At 38.0% G+C, this 25,144-nt stretch overlaps 1 protein-coding gene across 1 annotated transcript; it reads right to left on the bottom strand.

The window, feature by feature from the left end:
- Nucleotides 1-376: 376 nt before the first annotated feature.
- On the bottom strand, nt 377-25,084 carry CUL4B (cullin 4B). The gene is made up of 20 exons (XM_039717248.1): nt 23,896-25,084; nt 21,165-21,280; nt 16,717-16,820; nt 15,729-15,798; nt 15,178-15,251; nt 14,008-14,170; nt 13,825-13,914; nt 13,467-13,549; nt 12,355-12,422; nt 11,162-11,280; nt 10,151-10,343; nt 8,991-9,095; nt 8,583-8,693; nt 7,759-7,844; nt 7,348-7,455; nt 6,986-7,099; nt 5,942-6,047; nt 5,695-5,867; nt 5,009-5,161; nt 377-3,903 (listed from the first exon to the last, which is right to left on the bottom strand). The coding sequence occupies exons 1-20, from the start codon at nt 24,425-24,427 to the stop codon at nt 3,808-3,810; spliced, it is 2,664 nt and encodes an 887-aa protein (XP_039573182.1). The 5' UTR covers nt 24,428-25,084; the 3' UTR covers nt 377-3,807.
- Nucleotides 25,085-25,144: the final 60 nt, after the last annotated feature.

Below are 25,144 nucleotides of genomic sequence, written 5' to 3'. Positions count from 1 at the left end.
AATATTCACACAGCAGGAGAGGTGCCTCCTTCAGGAGCAACAAGGCACCACCTGTGGTATTTTTGTGTATTTCTGCCACTTGTACACATTCTAATCCCAGTTCAGGGTCTATGAGGATGCTTATTTCCTTCCCCTCCAAGAACCATAGAAGACTTAGCAAAAACCACAAAATAATAAAAATTCAGGAATGGAAGCCACTTAGAAAACTCAAGGGATTTTAATGACTGAATGAATAAAGAACTACTTATTATATTTAAGTAGCAAACAAGTATTTTGCTATCAAAGCACAAGCTAAAGAATTTAAAGAAGCCATAAACATTAGTAAGCCCAACATACAGAACTTGGAGTAAGAAGGCATTTTACACACAAGAGTTTATCAACACAAAACTGTTTAATATTTATTAAATGACACAAAATACCTAGATAACAGACTCACTCTCTGAAAGGACATGTATTTACATTATTTACCAACTTAAGAAAGACTCTCTGTACCCATATCAGACTTATGAAACATAAAAAAGGTTTTGCTGCTTTTTGCATCGAAGGATGCAACGGTGATACATGCCCTGTTTGCAAGTCTGCATAAACTATAAGTTTTTGATGCTGTGAAAAAGCACATTTTCATATTCTGGTAGCTGAGGGAAGAGGCTTCTGAAAAGTAACAGGGTTAGTTTTTCCCCCCCACTCCAGACACACTCTCAAGACTGTTATACAAAAAGTATATTACATTTTTGAATGCTGCTGTACTCTTACAATTTTAGTGTAACATTTCAAAGAAAATGTTCTGCCTACTATATGAGAGCACTAAAAGAAGAGTGGTATTTGAACATTTTTTAGATGCACTTTTTTTTTTGTTTTAAAATAAAGCATTAGGGCAAATGATATGTCTAGGAAAAAATGAAAGGCTGACCAAAAAAAAAAAAAGCTGAGACCAAAATATGAAGAACAGCTAAAGCAACTTAACGATTTGCTAGGGTTTGTTTTTTTGTGTTTTTTTTATTAACTATTTACTTTGGCACCTTTGTGTAAACTATAGAACAAAACAACGTTTACAACACATTTGCAATTACAGCATTTAAACAAAATGGTCACTTTTGAAACCAGCCAAGACAAAAAAATAGTCCATTTATGGGTATAAAGATTAAAAAACCTAAAATATATATTTCTAAGAATAAACTGCAATTTCTTATGAACAAGGTGCTATAAACTGCATGCAAGAGTCAAGATTAAAAATGTGTGGCCAAAAAGACAAGCTGTGTTCTAGCCAGATGAGTTGTGGTCCAAGCCCATTTCAGTTTTTCTTACAGAGATATATATGGCTCAATAAGCAGGCACATGATCCCAGCAAGAATTTGCGGAGTTGTACGACGACAAATCTTGGCTGCAGCTTTGTCATTAACCAGGAATGAGCCAGACCTTAGCAGAAGAGATGAACAAGTTCTTGGGGAAAACCCATGAAGCTACAAGGAGAAGCCTTCTCCCCTCCCCTCACTCACCCCTCTCCTGGTCTAGCCAGGGTTCTCAAAGTCCATTCTTTGGGTTGCTTTAACTGGATTGCGCTTGGGCTCTGCCTCAGATTGTGAATTCTGATGAGATTTCAGGACATTTTCTGTATAGTATTTTCTGCATTAGACAGGATAAAAATGAAATAAACCTACAGTCCTTTGCAGTTTGTTTGACTGCACGTGACACTTGTATAACGAGGGAGGGTTTTACCACAATGGGTGTTCACACGTGTAGTGGTGTTAGATTTATATGCTACAACAGACAGAATGGAACCAGCTCAATGCATCAGCTCCTGTCTCCCAAAGAGTTAAGTCTTATGCTTCTTCTCCATTTCTCTTTAAAAGGAATCTTTTATTGGCTGAAGATACAAAACACATACAAGAAAAGGAACATTGAATGCGAAACATAGAAGTTTTTTTATGGTGGGAGGCATTCTTTCCTCCCCAGTGGATCTCTATTTGAGCTAATACTTGAAGATTTGCAGGAGTCTTCAAGGTTCTTCCCACATAACTCTACTGTCAGTATTTGTCTCAGAGGCAGGGGTGGCCCTGGATGTCTACCAGTGGTTATGCTGCAACAGTGTCAAGGGGCAAGGTAGATTTTCTGCAGATCACAAAGAGCTCTATGATGGTTAGTATGAGGGTGACTGCAAATAATTTAACAGGAAAAAAACCACTCACATTTGTTTCATCTGTCAGCTGAGGACTGCATACAAAAGAGCCTGAGAGAAAACATGGCTGGAGAATATATGGAATTAAACAGTAGATTAAAAAAAGCACTAAGGATGGGATGTGTCAGATAGAAAACGCACACACACTCTCACACATGCACACCCCTGAATGTGGGATCACAGTGATAGAAGTTAGAGTCAGAGAGAGCTAAGTTACACTGCCATTAAACAAAAGTAACATCTTGCTTTCAAGAGATATCTGGTATTCCCCAGGACTATCAGTGCCTGAAAGAGGATGAGGTTTTTCATTGTGCTCTGCAACACAGCTGATCATAGGTATAAAGCCTGGCTGGGTAAGGAAGAACTGGTACGTGGAGGAGTTCCTTTTCTGCTGACACCTTCTTTCCATATATTCCTGGCACATGCTGCTGTAAGCAATAAAAAATGTATTTTGTTGAAACAAAGCTCTACATTCAAGTGACTTACTCTCCCATGTCTTATAAAGATGCAAAGAATGCTCTCTGGTCATCTAAGAAAATATATTTTAGATGCCTTGTAGCAATACTTAACTTACTATATGAGAGGTAGGCTTCTGGGTTCTAGGAGGCCTGCTAGGCTCTAGGGCTGAGTTCTTAAAGCTTTAAGTTAAAGCAATCCAAAGCAGGGCAGTCTTAGAAGAGCTGCCCTGTCTAAACCTTGAGGTTAGTTCAAGTTTAGAATGTTGCAAAGCAAAACAAGTATTAAAATCCACTTGCAATTTTTGTTCTTACAGCTTCACCACAGTAACAGTGTGGCTTTTCATCTGTTAATAGATTCTCTTTATTCTAGAGTATTGCTGCCAAGAGGTGAAGGCCTCCTACCCATGACTATTAAAAACTGTCACTCCTTCCATTATGGCTGTTTTATGCTTAAAATTCCCAAAGGTGAACACCAAGTCTCATAGGCAAGCCATATAAATCTAATCTGAACTTGTTTTGTTGTAGCAGTTATTTAAGAATGGTGTTTGTATATACAGTATATATGCCCACACTGCAAACTTTATACATCCTTTTATAATGGCACCATTTTGTCTTAATTGCAACCAAGAATATTTTCCATTAGATCAGCAATAAGAATAGCTTGGCTTATTCCCCATTTTCCCCCCTCAAGAGAAAAAAATCCAAGTGTGGGCATCAACCAAACCAATGGTATGTATAACTGAAATGCATTCTGTACAGTAAATTAAAAATTTGCATGCAGTTTAAGCATTTAAAGGCTATTTTCTTATATTAATGAACCTTCTGTTTCCATTTAAAGATGTGAAAGATATCTGTCATATATCAAGGGACTCCTCTTCAGACCCAGAGACAAATGGAATCAGAAAGACCAGGTACTTTCTTTCAGCTTTCTGCACATCTTACTAAATAACATGCAAAGAGTTCAACAGCATTCTTCTTAAAATGTAAATATTACTCTTTAAATGGGCATGTTAACCACTGAAAGAAGTCCACTCTACTATACTTTTCCATTACACTGCTTTCATTCAATCATCGGTAGTATAAAAAGTCAATTAACGGGATCAAGAGGCTAGTTTATCCACTGGCAACTGTGTAGGACACCAAGTGTGCAGTAAAACAAAGGCCAACATATGTTTATGCAATATAGTTGTACTGATTCGGGTTTTCTTTATCTCTTTCCATGTAGTCCCTGTCAATCAAGGATTCTATTCTCTTCTTAAGGTCAGCAGGCTGTAAAACAAAGCACATGTCAGCATTATTACTTTGCAGTCAATGCTTGGTTCTTTCTTTCCACTCGAGCCAAATATTTATATTGTCTGAGATGGCCAAGGAAACAGAAATCCCCATTAAAAAAAAATCCTTTGAAGTATCAGAGCTTCTAAAGTCTGCAATGTATAACTGATAGAAGAGGAAGTTACAAAGTTAGCTATCACCTGCAGCTAAACAGATTTTTACAGAAAGGGAAGATACTGGCTGCTGTTTGAACTGAACTCTAAAGAAGTTCTGTTTGTGCATCATGTACCAAAGTGTTTCTATTTCTGACTTTTAGCCAGTAAAAGTACAAGTTTCATTTCCTCTTGAAGCAAATGAGTTGTGCAATAGTTTGTGTGCCCTGTGATTTTGCTGGGGGAGGAACTTTATAAAAATGCCTCATGACAACAAGTGAGGAAAATTATTTAAATGATCTGCTATAATCTTACACAGCCCAACTGCAGTTTATGCAACACTTACAGACCTGCAGGCACTCAACTTGGTAATACAATGGAATGAAATAGCAGGACCTTTTGTTTTACAATTCCATTGATAGAAAGCACCATATATTTGAATTCCAACAATGCATCTTTGTCTGTTTGAAAACCCATTTCCATTTGTACACAATAAGCCAGTCATTTTATATTGCAACTGTGGGCTTCTTCAGCTTTGAGACATTCACCAATATTTTATTTTTATTCCTATATATGTGTGTGTGTATATATTAACCAGTATAATCAATCCAGAAAAACCACTGTACTTCAAAAGTATCAACCAAGTTAAGATTGCAATGCAGAATCGGTTTTGAGATCTGAAGCATTTTCTCCTTTGCCCAAGAATGCCTTCAGCAGCATACAAAGAGAGCCAGCTGCTCCCTTATTGCTGACAAACTCCAGGGCTGAAATCCTTTGGAAATACATTTTAGTAACAACTGGCACTTTAAAAATTCCTGAAAGTGAGTATTTGCCCTTTCTAATACTAAAAAGATGCATATTTTAGACAGAAGCACTGTTCAACAGAGGGCTGGCCAGGGAAGACAAAAAGAACTGATAGGGTTTTAGAAGTAGAAAAATCAGCACAGCACCTTGACTGGGAATTTCAGCTGGTTGTAGACCTCTGACACCAGCAGGTTGTGACTCAGCGTCTTGCGCATCTTCATGATCCGCACGATGGCAGCGTCGATCTGGTACTGCCGGTCCTGGAACACTCTCTCTGTAGTGCTTGCCTGCTCCTCCACCTGAAGGACCCGTTCAGAAAAGCTTTAATGAGAACACCAGCACTGTCAAAACAATTCTTTCAGTCTCCAAGACAATTCTCAGTGTAAAACAGTGAAATGCCTGCTGTCAAACATCTGACATAAAGCCTTTACAAATACGAAGACTGATTGTCTATTGAAAAACACTTGTACAAAGATTTAAAACCTTTGCTCAGATTTTACACTGGATGGCTGTCAGAGAAACAAGTCCACAGGGAATTTTCCATGTTCACAGTCAGTAAAACTCCATGGAAGGATAAAGGACGAAAAGAACATTTCAGAATTGGAATTTCTCTTAACCTTACTTAGACACATCCAGCATCACTTGTGTCTTAGTACAGAGGCACACAATTAAATCACCACTGTTAGGTATGTGCTGTCATCCAAATTACATGTGTAACTCTGACAGAGATATCAGTATGTACGTGATAACCAGGAGAAAAAAGCTTGTAAAAGGGCAGGCAACAAACTTCTTAACCCAAGGATCTAAACCCCAGAGATTAAAAAAAATATACCGTTTCTTTCATCTGAATTTGGTTGATTTTTATCCTGAAGAGCTTATGTCTGAAATCATCATTACATGTGAATTTATCACCATCTTCCACATCTTTGCCTTTGGGGCTTTTAGTCAGTACTCTGGCTTTGCCACAAGCCAGAGATTGAAGTGTCCTTCTCAGCTCTCCATCCTCTAAAGCAGAAACAAGTTGTTTAGGTTTTTTTAGTAAGAACACTTGGAAGTACTCAGTTGTTTTCGATACCAACCTATCCCAGTGGCTTGTTTTATCTCCTCTAAACTGAACTCCTCTCCTTCATTAAACATGAGCAGCACCAGTGTCTGGAACAAGGAGACCTGAAGTTCTTTTTTGCCCTGTCACAAGGGAAATAAACAGATATCAGCAGTCTGTTTTTTCTGGGGGGTGGAGGGAAAGGAATGAGGGGAACATGAGAAACAAGTCACTCTTGCATGTCAGTTATTTCACTAACAGGGTGTTATTTTATTCACTTGAGAATATGGAAGAATAGAAGTTACTGGTCACTTGTGTTTACTATAAAATGCAGCACAAGCTTGAGGCCACAAGGCTGGACTATTCTATCCAGTGACAAAACTCATCCAAGATAAGCATCAGATGACTACAGACAAGTCTTAAAGCACTGAGTGCTTAAAATTACAATTTGGAAGGCCTTTGAGTCAAAATCTAACATAAACATTAGTTTAAGGAACGCAGTATAAGGAACCACTGAAGCTTTGAAACAATCAAGTATGATAATACTTGTTTTGCCATTAACTTTTTTTGAAAATTATTGTGGTAAGCATTCCTATTTCATGAGAATATTGTGTCCATGAAGAAATGCTGAAGGGGAATAACTAGAAATCCTTTCAAAACAGTTGTGTTCTTGTACAATCCAGAATTTTTCTGTATTTCAGTAGTGAAAAGCTTACTATGAAGATGCTTAGTGCTATCAGATGAAGTAAGGTCATTGAAGAAACATGGCCCCTTTTTTTTTCTCCCACTATAAAAATGAGGGCCATTTTTAATCTGGAGCTAAAACCAGTGGATGTTTTCCCCAACAGGCTTTTCTTTCCCCACCAATACAGAAACTGGGTGCATGTTCTTAGACATTAACACATGTGGTAGCTCAGAAACTACCAATATCTAGAAAAGATAGCAAGAGGTTAAAAGTAATTGCAGACACAGAGTTAAGTGTTTCATCACAGCACAAAAAAAGCCTCCCCATATATCCCTAATGTACAACCCAGACTTGGAACCAACAACACAACAGGAGCAACAGAAACAACAGACTTACCTCTTTAAATTCTGCTTTTAGTACACAGTGTCCTAGTGTTGACTGCCACTGAAGTTTCCTACCACTGTGTTTTCCTAAATAAAAGGTCTTGAAAATCTCCTGCAGTTTTACCATCTGAAGAAAGAAAAATCCCAAAACACTAAAACACAATTTCTACTTTAAAAGCATCCTTCCCTCCTCTACAATCAATTAAGTCTCAAATCAAGGCTTAGAATGATAAAGGCAATTGCAAGAAAACAAATTTCATTTTAAAAAGATAATTCTGCATTTTCTTCTCTCTGCATATTGAAAACCAATATGCAGTGGATCCCAAGATGCATTTCTGACAGGCCAATACTTGTACAGCCCATGATGTTCTTTACCTCTGGGGGCAGGTGGACCTCCATAGGCACGTAGGTTGGCCAATAACCCATAGTCAGAATATTCACTGTTAGTTCAATGTTGCCAGGGACATTCTGATTTTGCATATACTGCAAAGAGAAACAAAATAAAGTGAAATAGAGAAAAGAATGTTAACAATTGTTTGTAATCAAAGCATTACAAAATCACCAGAATTAAATGTGCAAAAACTTCCAAGCCAGACATCAGAATATACAGTGGTGTTAAAAACGTCTTAGAGCTGGTCTTAAAATGTTTTGTAAGTTCACAATTCTGCTATTGCTGTGGGTTGGTTGTTTGTTTGAAGAAGCTTGTCTCAGTTTTTTTGCTCAGGAAAAACCTTTAATAAATTCAGTAATATTTCCAAAAGCACAGATAGGGCTTTCCCTCAGTACCTGTTTGAATTGTATCATTATGTCTTTTGAAAGCTCCATATCTTTAAACATTCCTTCAAGTTTGCTGGTGAAAGCAGCTCCACATTCTATAAAAGAGCAAATGTAGACATTAGAAATTCATCTGTTTATTTACAACACCTCAGAGTAGTTATTCTAAATACCAGAATGTACTTCTAAGCAAGATGACCTTTCTCACCAGATTTTCTTACATAAAGACCTGGATTCTAATTAAGGGACAGAATAAGGTTATACACAAGAAAAAGGAAGATGTTTTCATGTGGTAGCTATTTTGCAACCCAGCTGTTTTTGCACATGGACCTGACTGTTCATCCTTTGACTATAGTGGCACTGGTCACTTAGATGACAATTCTAATCCTACCAGCTGCCTTTCAAACTATCTCCTGATGGCAGAACAAAATCAAGCTCTAAAAATCTCACCCTTACCACCCAAAGGCTCCATCCAATGCAACAATGAAGACCAGACTAGAGAAGACTTGCTGGCAGTGAGTAACAATTGGAAGTCATCTTTTCTCTGAGCACATCATTGATTTACTCAGCAGGGAACCTCCACTCTATCCCACAGGCCAAGATACACTGTGCACTTTGAAGTTCCTGAGTTTTGGCTTTTCCTGTCATAATTACCAAACTGAAATAAAATCAATTTCCTCAAAACCCACCAGTCATTCAGGACCTGCACAGAGGCTTTTACCCTCATGGAAAGGAGAAATACCAACAGTGCTTCTGTGAAGGCCTGTTAAAACAACTACTTTTAAAAGAAAGCTGATGGATAGCAATGAGAGGTAGGTGGATAGATAGATACTTACCATGTTTGAGTTTGGAAAGCATAGATTTTTCAGCATCTACTGATGCACTCTTCCCAACTAATAGTCTCTTTGCTAGATCTTTTTTATAAAAGGCCTCAAAGACATCTTTTCCTGTAAGAGATGAGATTTCCAAGTGATCACAAAGCACTGCTGGTTTTAAACAAACCTTACCTACAAAAGACCCAATTCAAAGCTCAGAAAAACAAAAAGGGCCTTCATAAGAAGATTTGCACAGGTTTTGTTATTTGCAATTTGACAGGCAAAGTAGTTAAACAGCACTACACCAACAAAACACAGAGAACAAACACCTGAAAATGTAAATGTGACCCAACTGCAAAAATAATTTCAAAATACCTTTATGTTACTGGTTAAACAACTGTATCCCCACAAAAAAGCCCCAATACTTACCATATATGAACCTAAATATGATCATAATTTTATCCAGCATTTTTTCAAGTTCTTCATCAGTAGCTTCTTTGTTGCCTGCACGAAGCTTTGAATCCACATATTTAGCTAAAAGAGTGTTGAAGAATAGAGTTTAGCACATGCTTAATATCACAGTGAAACAAGAACTTCTAAATCTAATATTATGAAATCTTGACAATGGGAAGGATCCTGAAATCACTTTCTGTCAGCCTCATAACAGCTACCTTGATACATTTTCATTTACACAAACATTAGAGCCTAGCATCTTTTTTCAGATCAGCAATGGCTGCATCTTGACTTTATTATCACACACAATGTTAAAAATATTTTGCCTATGAAAAAAAAATCTTGGTTTATGTTGTGATCTCAAAGTAAAGCCACTGCTGTTGCAGATTGACACGGTTGTAATAGAAGCAAAGAGATCAGATGAAAATATGTAAATCAGTTATTTAAATGTGTTGCCTATGCAGCTGAATTTCTCTAGCATATCATTATTTTGTTTTAATTTCCAGTTTCAATCAAACTAGATTGCTGGTTTTAATTTCAAATGGGCTGGTAAGCACATTACAGTTAGGGAATTAATACAAAAAAGGAGGACAGAAAGTATCTCACTCCACAAGCCTAAGAGCACAACCAATTGCAAAGCAGGCATTATTCACTGTGTGGGAATTGATTCCAAAGTGCAGAGTACCAGGCACGTAATGCACAAATCTGTCAGTAACATCCTTTGCAAACCAGATCTGTCCCCACACCTTGAGAGGTTCAGTGCATCCTCAGCTCTCTTCCCTTCACACATTAAACCCCTAACAGCTCTGTGCACATGTGCTGGTGGCACAGTTATGTAAGCTTCTGAACATTTCTCATTATTAGCAGTATTCTCATGTCTGGACACCAGCCAATTGCTGGAATGCCCAAATTCTGATGCTCTGCACTTTTTTATAGCCTAGACAGTTAAGTGATGACCAGTTTGCTTTTAATGTTTGATGCTACCCTCCCAACAATTCCCTTGCATCAGGTGGCACAGCAGATCCCAGTCTGATGTGCACTGTGCATGTAACACACAATTCCAGCATATCCCATCTGTAAGTGCATCAGCAACTCAGCACCCAAATTCTCACATGAAAGAAATTGAAGAAAAATACCTATGAGTTCAGCTGGCTTATTTGGTCTTTTGTTAATGAATGTTTCAAAGGCTTCTTTCATGGCATTTACAAATTTCTCGTTCTTGAGAAAGCAAACATCAATAATATGGTCAACTTTGTCTTTAAAATCAAGAAGTTCTTGGACCATGGTTTTGTCTTTTTCAGGATTAATTACTATGGTGCTACCAAATGCCTGCAAAAGAAAACATATCTTTCAATTAGCCTGAATAATTAAGTTACAAGACTTCTAAAATCTTAAGTTACCTTTGTAATGTGTTGTTTCTGGTACTCGTATTAGTTCCAGTAACAACAAAAGTATTACTTTATTATGTATTACTGTATTATGAAGTATTTACTATACAATCATCCCTAGGCCTTGCATATTGATTCAAAACCAACTGATGAAAAGGTGAGTGGATTCAAAACTTCTGTCTAAAGAAATGAAGTTTTGCATGACAAAATTAACACAGCCTTTTTAATCATCTATATCCTCAGGTTTTACACAGGTAATGCTCCCACTAAATTAAGTTCTATTTTACAGTACTCTTCCTTCACAACAACCACATTTTCTGTGACATTTTCACTGAGAAAAAATGAATCATCCTAACTGGTATTAAAGTGCTTTTTGAATCTCAGCTGGTTGGTCACTTGAACAGCTACTCATTCTCACAGGAAATTTTATTAGGAAGAAGACAAACATTCTGCCATTACCATATAGCTACTGAAGAAATATGGTTGTCCCACAAACTAACTAAAAGCAAGATTATAAAATCCAAATGTATTTGGAGTTGTATAATTCAACTGAATGTTCACTGTTTTCTTCAACAGAACTAGAACAGTTACTGTACCTTTCCTGGGATGTTTCAAAAACTGTCTATTAAATACATGTTTATAACCAAATACCTTCAATTTTTAGAAAAATGCAATAGCTTACAGAGATTACTCAAGTATCTGTGTAGAAACCCCACTGATACAACAGTGGTATCTGTTCCAGAGCTGCAGGAACAGTACCTTTATGTATTCAATCCAGTGCTGCAAGAGAACCTGTACTCCACCTCTCACACGACTGAATAACTGATACAGAAGAGACAGGTCTTGAATTCTGTTTTCATCCAGAAGGTGATTTAGACCTGTAAATGTGAGAATTTCAACAGAAATTAAAACCAGAGTAACCCAAAGAAAGCACAGCCTATTACTACAGTGAGGCCTCTTCAAAACTAGTCTTTTTTTATCAAACCATTAGTGGTGGCATTTTTTTGGTTTTTATTTTATTTTAAAGTTTCTAATTTAATACTGAAACACAAAATAGCTGGCTGAAAACTTAAAAATCTTATTATTGCACATGATTTTACTGCACTTAGGACACATGTACTTTATATAACAACCTTATCACTATATCTTTGCTTACTTCTGCTTTACTATTCCCTAAAGAGTTGAAAAGTTTACACTGTACTGATTCATAGGAAAAGTTCCTTGGCAAGACAGCTCTGCTGTCAACTCCAGCTGTAAAATAAATCTTACAGATGCTTGAAGGCAATCAGCTTCAAGAAATATCTTCATTCACTTTTTAACTTTCTGGAGAAGCTCTGATGCTCTACAGCAAGGTTCTAACAAAGTAGATGGGTAAAGATTGATACTCCCCTCAATGAAGAGTTTGTTACACAAGTGCAGGAAGATGCTCACATACCTGTTTCATTCAGAATCTGGTACTAAGGACCTGATTGTTTATTAAACTCTTGCTGCATCTGTTTCTATTTCCAGATTATCTCTGAGATCAACAAAGGGTCACTTGACTCCACAGAGACTACTGTAGAACTGAGGCAATGTATTCCATAGCTCAAATTATACTACATTTTTAACACAAGCTGCTTTTTGTCAGCAGCAAGTTCTCAGTATCTCCCTTTTCTGTTACAGCCATAATTCAAAGTGTACTCCTTTCTTTACCTCTGAGTCTTCAAAATGCCACTTAACACACTGAGCTTGAGTCTCCTGTTCTAATTTCCCTTTTGCTTTGCTGTGTTATCAGAAGACAGCACAGTGTCCCCTTATCTCCAACCAAAAGAATGGCCAGTGCTATTTTGGGAACTGAGGAGCAAAGGGAGTTAAGGAATGATGCAGCTTGTCCTCCCCCCAGCACCCCAATCCAGGGAACTGAAAGCCCCAAAGCAATAATTAGAAACATTTCTATAAAGAAGAAAGATTACCTTTCTGAAGAATGGCTGTTAAATGTTCACCTAGAAGTTGCTTTTCTACAGTAGCAATTAGTGGCTTCCTACAGAAGAAATGTTTAGAATTACTTTTCCTTTTTCCATTACTGACAGTTTTTAAATCCTTCTTTTAAGATTATGTTAATTACATTATCATTGGGAGTGCTCTAATTACCTGTGGCCAAAGACCTAAAATGATTATACACATATTTATCCTTTTTCTCCCCAGTAAACAGTATTTTTTTCTGTTTGCTGACTGATGATTTTAATTCACACAATAAGCCTGTTGTACATGACCTGTAGGCAGCTGGACAATGATTCCATCAGTGAAGAAGTTGGGGAGAATTCATCAAATAATATGCCTAATCCTGTGTTGTGGGAGGACATTCAGGTTTTGGGAGACAAACCAAGGAGAAATAAAACAGACCTCAAGTCAAGAGGTATTAAAACAAAACAGGGAATTGGCCACTAAAACTGGCATGGAAGAAGGAAGCCACTGAACAAGCTAAAAGCTTTTAACAGCTGAAAGAGGAAGGAAATCAAAACGTATGACAGTAGCAATAAAACACCTCTCTCTCAGAAAGGTTTTGATATCAGTGACCTACATTTTCTCCCAGACACAACAGCTGTAGCTTTATGTTACAGGACCTCCACCTGACTGTGTTGGAGGAAATCCTGTCTCTAAGTAGAAAAGATTTGAGAATGACATTATTCAATAATTTCCCAGACTCCATATGCAAATATTTTTCACAAATATTCAGAGGCTTTAGCTTCAGAATATTCTATGCCAAGTCTTATCTTTTTCAGGTAGGACAACAGTTGATTAATTACATTTCAGCAGGAAAGAGACATCTGGGCTGGGAGAGGCAGTGTATTCTTCTTCAAGCAAATACTTAACAACATTTATGCCAAAATAACAGTGACTTAGAAGAAAAGGCTATTAGCTGTGTGAGCCAAGACAGAGCTTCTTTGTGAACATGGAACCGTGGGAAGTGGAAAGCATTTGATGGTCAGTCAATAACAGAAATAAATTGCAGCTACTTCAATGGCCCTCAGCAGAAGAGAGGCCAAAGAGCCCATAGCACCAGGCAAAAACAGATTGCACTTACTGTGTGCTCTGATCTAAATAAGTGATTATTCTGTCTGCTTCTTCTTCCAAGCGCTTGTTGACATGGTGAAGATATTCTGGAACCTGAAAATGCCAGAGCAGTTTTGTATGTTAAAGAAAACAAACAACAAGAAGGGAAAAAGAGAGATAGTACTGGTTGAACAAAAGTAGCAGCTTCAGTTTTAATCAAAAATCATTGGCATTCTGACTGAAGGCACTTGCATGTGTATTTCCTTTTTCAAAATACTATAAAACAAAGGTCACATTACTGCCTTGTGTACTAAGGCAGCAGAATATTTCTACTCCTGACACGTGCTTTGACATTAGGCACAACAAATACTGTTAAACATCCAGAATACCTCTCGTTCCTGCATAAGCCTCTGTCCCTCTGCTGCATACAGGCGATTAGTCTCTTCCAAGAATCTGTGTTCGAAAGAGTCCTGATAAATCTGGGGAAACAACAGGACAGCAACCCAGGGTGAAACTTACTGAGTAAGAATTTAAGCTATTTACTGGTTTAAAGGTGAAACAGGTTTACTCACCTGCAAGTCAGAAAGCATGCTCAGAAGGCTTCGCAGTAAACTCCTGTCGATAGCCTCACCATTTCTTTCCCTCTCAATCAGCAGAAGAATGCCATCAATAGTTTTGTTTTGAACCTTCTGATCACTGATTATATGAGTTCTGAACAATTCTAGTCCCATATCCCTAAAAGAAAGCAAAGACTGCTCAATAAATTGTTAAAGAATAAATCCCAGATATCTCTTATTAAAACATGATGTAAATCCAACAAAGAGGCCAATACCAGCATTCTTCCAATTCCTCATTCCTCTGCCTCCAAATTACTCAAGATGAACAAATATATGAACACTGAAATAAACCATGACACTGCACCAACATGAAGCTACACATTTTAAACACCAATGCAGATATTTTTTCCTAAATAACCACGTAACTTTTGCAACATCTTTATTTTTCAGTTGGTTGACAGGATGTTGGAACACCAGCCTTTATGAGGAAAAAAAAAATCATACTGGGTTCCAATTCCATGGTTATAGTGTTGGACAATATTCCTTTTTTGTCCAACACCATTACTTACTCATCTCCAATTCTTAGGGACAGCTTAGAACTACTCAGTATTGTGACTGACAAGGATCTCTGCAATGACCATCCCAGTTAAAGCCTTCCATGAATTTGGAGCTATGGGTATAGTCATTCTTAGGAAAAATCCATCCCTCCAATCTCTTGCAAAGTAAGTCAGGTACCAAAGAACAGTAAGGCATACAGTAATTAATAATAATAACAAGAGGAGCAGAAGTTGAAGTCCAAAAAAGCATATCTTGCTTTTATTTTAAGCAACTCTTTCCAACTTGAAATACTGTGCCTGCCAAGGCAGTTACTGGGCACCCCAAACCCTTGCACCTCAGTTGTTGACCAGACCCCTTCCTTTAACTGTGCAAACTAGAGGCTGAGATCTACTTCACTGAAATTTGGGATCACAGCCATTCTAGAATAATCCTATAATTTATGGCAAATAAATTAAAAGTTTTCCTTTGCAACAAGCACACATGCATTCATCATGTAATTTAAAGGCACTATGAGGTTTATATTAAAAAAATCCATCTAAAAACCAGCAAGATACAAGCAATAGTTGAAATACACCCCCAAATTTTATTTCTGCCCCCCTCAAATAACTTAATTCTTTGTGCCCTTACCAAATAGATGGCAGCATTGAGTTCTGAAGTACATAAGTTCGATCCAAGAACAGAAAGATACTTCTAATCATAATCTGTCATGAGAAGGAATAAAACAGCCACAATCATTTTACTCTTGAAACTGAAGAGCAACACCAATTATGCTCAACAACAGGAAGAAATCCCACCAATCAGTTTCAGGCAGTTCTTTCTTGGACACTGCTGATTTATTTAACATCTTCTGCCAATCCCTGCAAGGTGATCAATGTGACACTTTGCATATTTCTGTGTAACAGAACAGCTCCTTTAAAAATAGGTATAAAGGAGAAAGGTTTGCATAAAACTGGCAATGAGGAGTTAGGGGTGTCTTTGTGTCCAAGATCAGACCCATATGCCAAGAAACACACTACAGGCAAGTATTTTCAAGGCTTGATTTCTAACAAATTAGATACAGCTGCATATCACAAAGAAACCTTACATAAATTTAAGACATTTCAGAAGTTTGAAAAAAAAAAAAGTTAAACAAAACAGGCTGACAAAGCAACTGGTTTTCCTTAAAAAGATAAACTTACCATTTGTCTGCAGTGATCTTGCCAACATTTGTCTATTTTCTTTAGAAAAAGGACACTATCCAATGAATCCGTGAAGAAATCATTAAGAAAATAATGATTAATAGATGGTGTAAACAATGAAATGAACCAACTTTATAATTTTTTAAAGACACTTAGAGAGCACAACAAACTCATCTACTCTCAGAAAGAACCAGGAAATTCCTTGCAGCACATTTATTTTTATTTTTTAATGAGGGTCTTTGTGTTAATAATGACAAATCAAAATTATCTGAACAAATAAAAAAAATTATCTAAATAATTTTGAATATTTTGTTTAATCCCCATCCCTGGGGAATGGAACAAACATACATATCCCCATACCTCAAAAACCAACAATGCCCAATACTTGTAAGAGCTCACCACTACACTGTACTTTCAGCTCATGTTAAGAGTTAACCTTAAGAAATAAATGATGTCCTTCAAATATATCTTTTATTCAGCTCACTGCATAGTTCTGGTACTAATTAATATTCACTTCACAGGATGTCAACCTGATGCAACTTCAAACTTATGAAAATAAAACATCTTGAACCTCAGAACCTGACATGCTGCCAGATCACCATTACTTTTCCAAAAAAACCCAACACCTACTTGTTGGATGACTTTTCACTTTATCTAAGCTTGGCAAGTTTAATATTAAAAACCACTGACATAATACAGCAACCAAAGGCTTTTTAAGCCTTGCTACAAATCTAACACAAATTTCTGTAAAATGTCAGTGTTTCAGAAATACCAGTGAATCTTTCTCAGAAACTTTTCAATGGTGACAGGCATAAATGAACAAGCAGTGTTCTCCTAGGTCCCATGAAGAAATAAAAGCACAACCAATTACACAAAACCCAGGAATTCAAATTACCATGGCCTAATGTCATGAACTAGTCAAAGAAATCCATCACTATACACTTGCAGTAAAACAATTTTGGCTTGTCAACAGCTGAGAAAAGGATATTCTCTGAATTGGTGAATTTGTGCTTTAATGTGGTCTTCACAGATCTGCCTCAACTGTTTGTACAAATTTGCAGAGATCTTGTAGGAGCAGAGATTTTCAACAGCCTGAAGAGAAAAACAAACAAACAAATCTTGCTATATTCTTACATGTGGTTTTACAAGAAAGGAGGACATCCCTCCCCAGACAAGAATTCTGCTTCTCACAGCTTTTAACAGAGTTAACTGCTGCATGCAAAACACCAGAGACAGACATGGTACTGCACTGCTAACAGGAGATAAAGGCAGTGCCCTAACAGCTCACAGACCATCAATTTAGCTGAGTGTCAATCTCTCACATGGAACTGCAGGACTGGCAGCTCTAAAAACAAGGATGGTACTTTAATATCTTCCAGTAGCTTGCTGGAAGATATCTCAAAGCAGTCACTTAAGGTATTAATTTTATTAACTGCTGTGCTCTGCAAGTCCCACTGATATTAGTGGAAAAGCACTGCCAGATTCATTTCCTTTTGCAGTCCTTTCCTTGATTAAGCTTCTCTCATCCCCAGAAGTACGTATGTATACATATGTTATCCATCTTATCTGTTCATCCACCAACTCCCTGCCTGAATAAGTTTAATTATAATCCTGAATATTAGTAACATGACTGCATTTACAGTGACAATCCCAGATTTCTACATCTCATCAAGTATTAGAAGAATTACTACTGTGCTCAGTAAGAAGTGAAAAGGAGTTTAATGGGGCCATGTCTTGGAGACTGATCAAGCAAACAATCATCCTTAAGTCCATTAGTGTATCTCAAGACTTCTAAAATTCAAACCCATTGCCCAGAATTCGAAAGCAATTAAACAACTTTAACTCTCTGCAGGCTGGTGAAAGACACAGTAAGTGATTACTCTGTAAAACAGCTATAGAAGCTAGAGGAGAAGCATATTTGATTTGCAATTAATGCTTTGTGCTATTATTTACTTATTGGAAAAGACTTCAGTTGCTAGTACGACCAACTCCTTGGGAAAAAAAAAGGACTGGAAGGTAAAGTTTGTTCCCCAGCACCTGCAGGCAACCATGGAGAGACTGCATAGCTCAGAAGTGCACAGAGCAGACCTATACCATTACCCCAGAATATTTCCCAACTGTCCAAATGGAAGCACAAAGTGAGCAGTCACCACTACATCAAATACTGGCTCTAGCACATGGAGGAGTTAAAAAAACCCCAACTAAACACAAACCAAACCTCCATGAAAACCAAAACCCCACAACAAAACCATCCCACACAATAACCACAGAACTCCCCAAACCTGCATGAGCTTATTGTCAGAAGCAAACAGGTATAGCAAGAGAGTGAATGTGCCAATTAACCAAAACAGGTCTGAGTGAAGACGGTAAGGAAAGCCAAAATTATCACCCAAGTATACATATCATAATATTTGGAAATAGCAACAGGTTTGAGTCTCAGCCTTGACACTTAAGAAACACCAAACACAGAATAAAGTGATAGGAAAATGTGTTCTATAGCTCACTGCTCAGAGCAGTTTATGAGCAGTTCTGCTATGGTACAACCAGGTTCAGCAGCAAGTAAGAAACCAGGATAAAACCTGACACTTGATTCAGTAGCATGAGGGGATGGAAAACACTGAGCTTGAAGAGCCTGATTAGAACTTCAGCAAGTGCAACCTTCCTAGGTTTCTTAATTTCTTCCACTTTGGAGAAGCCAACTGAGAGCTGGGAAGGTGCATGTTTTGGATGGAACTTGCCTGTCACCTGCAGAACCACAGTGACTCTGGCTTCAACCCACCAAGTCAGGACACCAGCAGCCTCTGTCCTGCACTTCTGGTCACCTCATCTCACCACTGTTACAACTGCTGCCTACCAAACAAGTACTGCTGCTCTAAATCCTTAAAAGAATTAGCTTCTGCATTGTAGATGGACAAATGTATACAATTAACTCTTAGTGAAATAAGCATGTATTAACATACACCTACTTTTATGGAGTGTTCATATAGAGCCAAGCATTTACATTTGTCTACAGAAATTCCAAAGGGTTAAACATGTGGATTGGGTATTTGAACAAAGTACAAAACTTCTGCATCTCTGTTGATGACACACACAGAAATGCTTTAATTTTTAAGAGATTAACCCCCTACTGCAATATTATGCTTTGCTTAATTACTAGTGCCAGACAATACTGATTGTATCTAAAATGTATCAGCATCAATACATGTGAAAACTTTAGGGCTTCTAGTTCACAAAATTATCTTGTTATGAATTAGTGGAAAAAATGTTTCTGTTTGGGAATCTGTGCCCTAATGATGTGAGAAAATCTGAAGAACCCTTCTTCCTTTGTGTAACACATATGCAGTTAGATGTGGTTTTCTGGTTTTCTCTTTGGGTTTTTCCCTTTTAACTGCAGCATCCACACCTGGGTTTGTGTAGTAAGGAACAAGAACTGAACACAACTCTGATGTGACAAAATCAGAACTTTCCTGAAGTACTTAAATCTGATTGATTTAAAAAAAATAGCTATGTACCAGGTACCAAAGATCTAGATCTCTACTTTCAGGTACTAATATAAGGAAAATTATTCTATGAAAGAAGCATTCAATTCTGTAGCACTTCAGCTACTCAAGGGTGGGAATAATTTTGTTTGCTGAGGAAGAACAAAGCAAATATGAAGCTTGGGGCAAAGAAATAAAGCTTCAAAATGTTTGTCCAGTGGGATTTTTCTAGCACAGACAAGAGTTAAACGAAAAGCAAGAAGTTTAACTCCATTAAAAAAAAGAATTAGCCTATTTTGAGTGTGCAGCAGAACTTTTGCAGACTCTTTTCTAATTCCCCTCTATGTTGAATAATGGTGTCTGCCAAGGCATATTTGGGATCAGATCCTTTTACCAAGCAGCTGTTCAGAAATGACATTAGTTTAGTTAGCATCTAAAAACACTAGTGATTCCTATTACTATTTTTAAATCAAGACATTTATTTTTAGATTTATATTAAAAAAAATCATACTTCATTGCACTCTCATTGAGAAGTATCTAAGTAATAACAATGTTGAAACACTGAGATTTAAAACAAAAAAGCTTATTTTTTGTTTTCTGATTACAAGCAATATTAAATTAAGCTTGTGGTAAGATTGAGCAAAAATTTAAGCAACACAGTTAAACAGAAGCAAGTATTTCAACAGAACTCTGTATTTTTTAACAATTTTGGATAGCCTTCAAGCACTTAATTAACAGTTATTTGCACAGTTATTCAGTCCAGAGTAAGTAATTTACAATACCACCCAGTACAATTGGTTGTAATTTGCTATCACTTCCACCAGGTTTTGCAAAAATGACAATACTGGCTATTATTCTGACAAACTGTTAAAAAAGCAGTATTTTTGGTTAATTAATTGAACATTACAAAAAACTACAGTGATCTTAAGAATGCCGTGGACTGAGGCACAGCAATTAATTCTTCCTTAAATCTGTCCCCAAGCCTTGTACAAACAGGATTTTTTCCTCATATACAAAATGCAGCTTTTGTTGAAAAGGGGAGGGCAGGGGAAGAAGAGACACTAAAAAGTAATGGTGAGAAGGCTACATACACACGCAGAGGAACAAATTAAATAACTAACCAGGTAATAAAGGCTTTAGAAGTAGAGTAAAAAGTTAAAGTGCTTCCTAATACCCCACTAAAGCAGCACCATTGCTATGCTGCTAAAACTGCAAGTGACGTTAGTAGGGAAAAGGTGAGTGGGGGAAATCTCCTCAGCACACTCAGCTGAAAAAGCAGAAGTGGAGCTTATTAAAAAAAACATTAGGAAATGCAGTTCAATCTGATCACTTCCTAAAGTATTTAAGAAAACATAATCAGAGCTGTGGCTGGCAATAAAGTTGGATTCTCAATTGCTAGAATAAAAAGAATGCTGCAATGCCTGAAAATTACAATCAAACCAAAATAATATAATTCATGAAGGAAAAATGGTGTTCTGTTCACCTACTGGAAGTCAACAGAAAGTTTCAGTTTTTAAGTGATTTGTGATACTTGATTGTGAAGAGATACTTTCTTTAGAGAAGAAATTGTATTTTAATGTAAATTACCTTATTCTTAAACACTACTATTTCTAGGATTTCACCTTTCTCCTTTAGCAGATAAACACCACAACCCCCTAAACAGAAAAGGGAATATAGCTCCTTGCCTTAGTTAATTCTCATCAACTGCTACAAGGGAAACCATACTTTGGGCTCTTTTCTGGCAAGCAAAAAAATACATGAGTTTAATGCTAGGTTTTGTGAAATTCTAACTCATGACTGTAAAATGAAGAACTATTTAGTGACAAGTTTTTCAGTGACAAAAGCAGCTATCAAACAAAATGCCATATTCTTATCATCATATCAAGTATTTTAAGCAAAGAAATCTGAGAACAAAATAGAAAAGCTCTAACCCATTACTTTTACTTAATGCACTTACCTGATAGAGCTCTTCTAAATTGTATTTAATTGAAGTACTGTTCTGGATAGCTTCTACAGCTTCTTTCAGTTTTTGCCAGGTTTCATCTGTGTAGTTTTCAGGCAATTTGGGTTTATCTTTAAAATAAAAAATATAAAGTTTGAGAATGTATTTAGATAAAGCAGAACCTTTTACAGAAATGAAAAGGATGTAGCTTTGAGGGGAAAGATGTATGGGCTGATGGTCCAGCTTTTAATTTATACTTACATGGAAAGAAAGCATTTGTGTAAAAGCAGTATCTTATTCACATTTGAAAGAGTAACATATTGAAGAAATGCAGCACTGCTCTTCATATACACACCACAGCACCTGTAGCCCAAACAGTACCTGTGGTTTACAAAAATCACAATCCTGTGCCTGAGCAGCTCAAGAAGGGCTAAAAGCAGCAAGAATTATCTATACCTTCCTTATACTCATTACCAGGACAGCAGAGCCAAAAGAAAGGAATACAAAAGGCAAAAATTATGTATTAAAAGATACACATTTCTGTGTATCTCAGTTTTTAATTTACTGCTCATTAATTTTACTCTGTATTAACAGTTGGAAAGAGCTCCTCAAGAAACACTCATGGAAACGCTGTAATTATTGTACAGGCTTTATGGTCCTATGAAAAACCTTCCAATTTTAAAGGAATGCATTTATGTCTCTCTTGGGTTTGGCCAGTGGATATTTTTTAGAGTTAAGCCTCTTTTAACGTTCAAAAGCTCCACACCATCTCCATCATTTCTTCTGACTCTTTTCTAGAGATGTCCCTGCTCTGCAGCACCTTCAGCAAGACCACAGCATTTGCAACATGCTAAGATACTCCCCAAGTCACATCCTCAGAATATAAGAACTATTTAAAAATTTTATATTCTTGTAACTACCTAAAGTGACCATTTTTATTCTAAGAAGCACATTCCCAAATGGAGAAGACAGAAGAAGAAAATCTGAGGAGAAAGATGACACATCCACATTCATGCTACCAACAGGTAAAATTGGCCCAGAGTTTATACTCTATTAGAATTGACTTTTACACACCTAAAAGTAAAAAACAAATTCTACAGCTTTAGGATTTCCTCAGAAATAACTAACAGAGAAGTAATTATTTTGGTCTTCCAAGCATTTCCCTAAAATATTGGCAAGATCCCAACATCAGCTGCCTGATCTGGATCTAGAGACAACTGACTGTGGACTTGCCTGTTTTCCTGACTGCTGCTCAGCAGTCAACACCAAGATTATGGATTTTAGAAAGTAAATGACTTGTAAAGGATGTTACTGCTCTCACACTAAGATAAAGACAAAAATCTGAAGATTATTATTCAGTTTAGCATCTGAGAGTAAATAAAAAGCGAGGCTGTCAGAATACAAAGACATCCTTTTTAAGCAAGGTTCAAACATCAATTCATAAGCAGTGATGATCACAGCACCACGCAATCCATGACATTTAACAGGTATTTTAAAGGTGAGAAGTTAACTTCCCTTAAAGATAACAGTGCACAAGCAACTAAAGAGCAGCATCACAGGTCTGTATTTTAAAATAATCAGTCAAATTAAATGATGATGCTTTGATGGGCAGAGAACATTCTTGAGAACTGGAACCTTAAAGCAAAGAATTACAGCGTGATCATGAATTCCTGCAAACATTACAGTGGGTCCTAATCCTTACCTCATGCAATATGTCTACAGAACATTTGTGTCACTTGTGTATTTAGAAATTTAAAATTAATTTTGGTAATATCTTTTACCCCTCCACAAACCAAAACGCATGAGGGGAAAGAAACAACCCAGGAAAGCAAGGTAGTGGACTATTGTGGAAGAGAGCAAGAAGCAGGAAATAAAAAAAGCCCATGACAGCCTCATCTTTATAGGGAAAAAATGGCAGCATTTTAGCTAAGCTTTCTGCCTACCGATTTGTATTTTTGTTCACTAGAAAATAAAGCAGCATCACATCAGAAAAGTTTAATTTCTCTACCTTGGTCTCTAGCAACACTACTCAAAAATCTCAAACACATGTTTGGAGAGAATTTATAAAATAATGTAAACTTGTAAAGTAAGAGTAAACTAAGAGAAAAGATACCACAATTAGAAACTACAGTGAGGACATTACAAGGAAAAAATTATGCAAAAATCGGAACTACCTACTTCAAAGGGGAAACCAGAAAGGAAATCCACCATAATAGCCCGATAATCACCTTAGTTTCAACATTTAAAACTAAGCACAGGCAGATTATCCTATAAACAGACAACAGCGATAGAGACAAGACATGCAGATTCAAGGCCAATTAAAAAAACCCTCACATTCTAGGCAAAGACTTATCATAAACTGGGCTAAAATATACACTAAGCTCTGAATCAGGATTACTAGGAAAAAAGTATCAAATGTTAAAAGTTTAAACAAAGGCAATTTACACACTTAGGTACTAAAACCTTCCACCTAACATACAAAGTAAGGCCTTCTCAAGAGACAGAGTGAAGGGAGTCTGAAAAATAATTCCAAGCAGCAAAGTGTAGCCCAGGATGTGTACATGACCAGGCAAGCACACATCAGAAATCATGATTCCCCTTTACATAAGTATAGCAATGTTCACCACAGAAAAGCAATCCCCATAAAACCTGGGGCTGTTTGAAAGGAACCGGTTTGCAGGCTGAAAACAAAACACAAAGTTGACTGTCAGCTCCCCACAGGTTGTGACAAATTATGGCCTGTTACCTTTAAAGTTCTTGATCACTAATTTCTTGGCAGAGCCAGGTTTACTGTTGGCGAAACTGGAAACAGTAGAGGAGGCAGCTTTGGTCAGGCCATTTGCATGGTGCCCCACAGCCACTGACGAAATTAAAAGGCTTTTATTTTTAAGCTGTTGCTGGTGCTGCTGCTGAGAAGAGGCAGCAGGAGAGGAGGAGGAAGAAGACTCTTCAGCCATCTTCACATCGAGTCCAATAAAATCCACGGAGTCCTCAAAGCGCAGCTTCTTCTGGAGGTGATGGTTGGAGGAAGCAACCCCTGAGGAGGAGCACGAGGAAGTGGTGATGACAGAAGAAGATGATGAGGAGGTGTTTTTGGAAGGAGAAGAGGTGCAGGAGGAAATGGAATCGAATTCTTCTTTTTCGGAATTACTGTTGCTGCTGTTATTTAACTTTCTCTTCTTGCAGGAGGAGCTGCTGCTAGTGTTACCATCAGTGGCAGGTCTGACCTCCTGGGCTGCAGCTGGGGGGTTGGGGGAAGAGAAACCTGTGGGAAACATGAACACACAGAAGTGAACAGGCTGAGGGGCATCAAATCCTTGTGGTGTGACAAAGAGAGGGGGAGAGTTTTAGAGTCAGTCTCTGTTTGCTGTCTCTGGGGGGGATCTCTCAACTCCTCCTTCTCATCAGCGGAGTCCTTCCGTATTCCTTCTCCTTCGCGTTCTTCTTTATCGGAGGAATCACTTTATCTCCTCTTCCCCTTTTCTTTATTACTTTGGTTCTTCTCGCAGTTTGTCGCTGCCTTTCTGCTTTCACACCTTTCCCAGCGGAGCGTTCCCGTTCCTGCCTCTCGCCGCTCAGCAGCTCCTTTCAATTCTCCTCTCCAGCCGCAGAACTCCCCACGGCTGCCCGCTCCCCCGGCTTCTCCTTGCGCTCCCCTCCTGCTCCGGCCGCCTGGTCTCCGCCGAGCAGCAGCGGGGAGGGCTGAGCGCGGCTCTCTCTCGCCTCGGCTCCAGCCCCTCGCCCCTCACGCCTCCCGCTCCACCCCGCGGCCGCTCCGCTCGGGCCCCGCTCCCCCCTCTCCGCCTGTGCCCGCGCTCCCTGAGGGGGGACGGCCCGGCCGGGTTGTTATTGTCACTGCACGGCAGAGGGAGCGCAAAAATGGCGGCGCATCCGCCCGCCGTGCATGACGGGGCGCGGCGCACGGAAGCGCGGCCGGGAAGCGCTGGCACCGCCCCGGGCCCGCCGGAACTGAGCGCGGCTCCGTGCCCGCCGCG

The sequence above is a fragment of the Passer montanus genome, unplaced genomic scaffold (assembly GCF_014805655.1).
Source record: "Passer montanus isolate IOZ18808 unplaced genomic scaffold, ASM1480565v1 scaffold38, whole genome shotgun sequence".
Lineage (NCBI taxonomy): Eukaryota > Metazoa > Chordata > Aves > Passeriformes > Passeridae > Passer > Passer montanus.
This window is presented reverse-complemented; position numbering and strand designations above follow the sequence as displayed.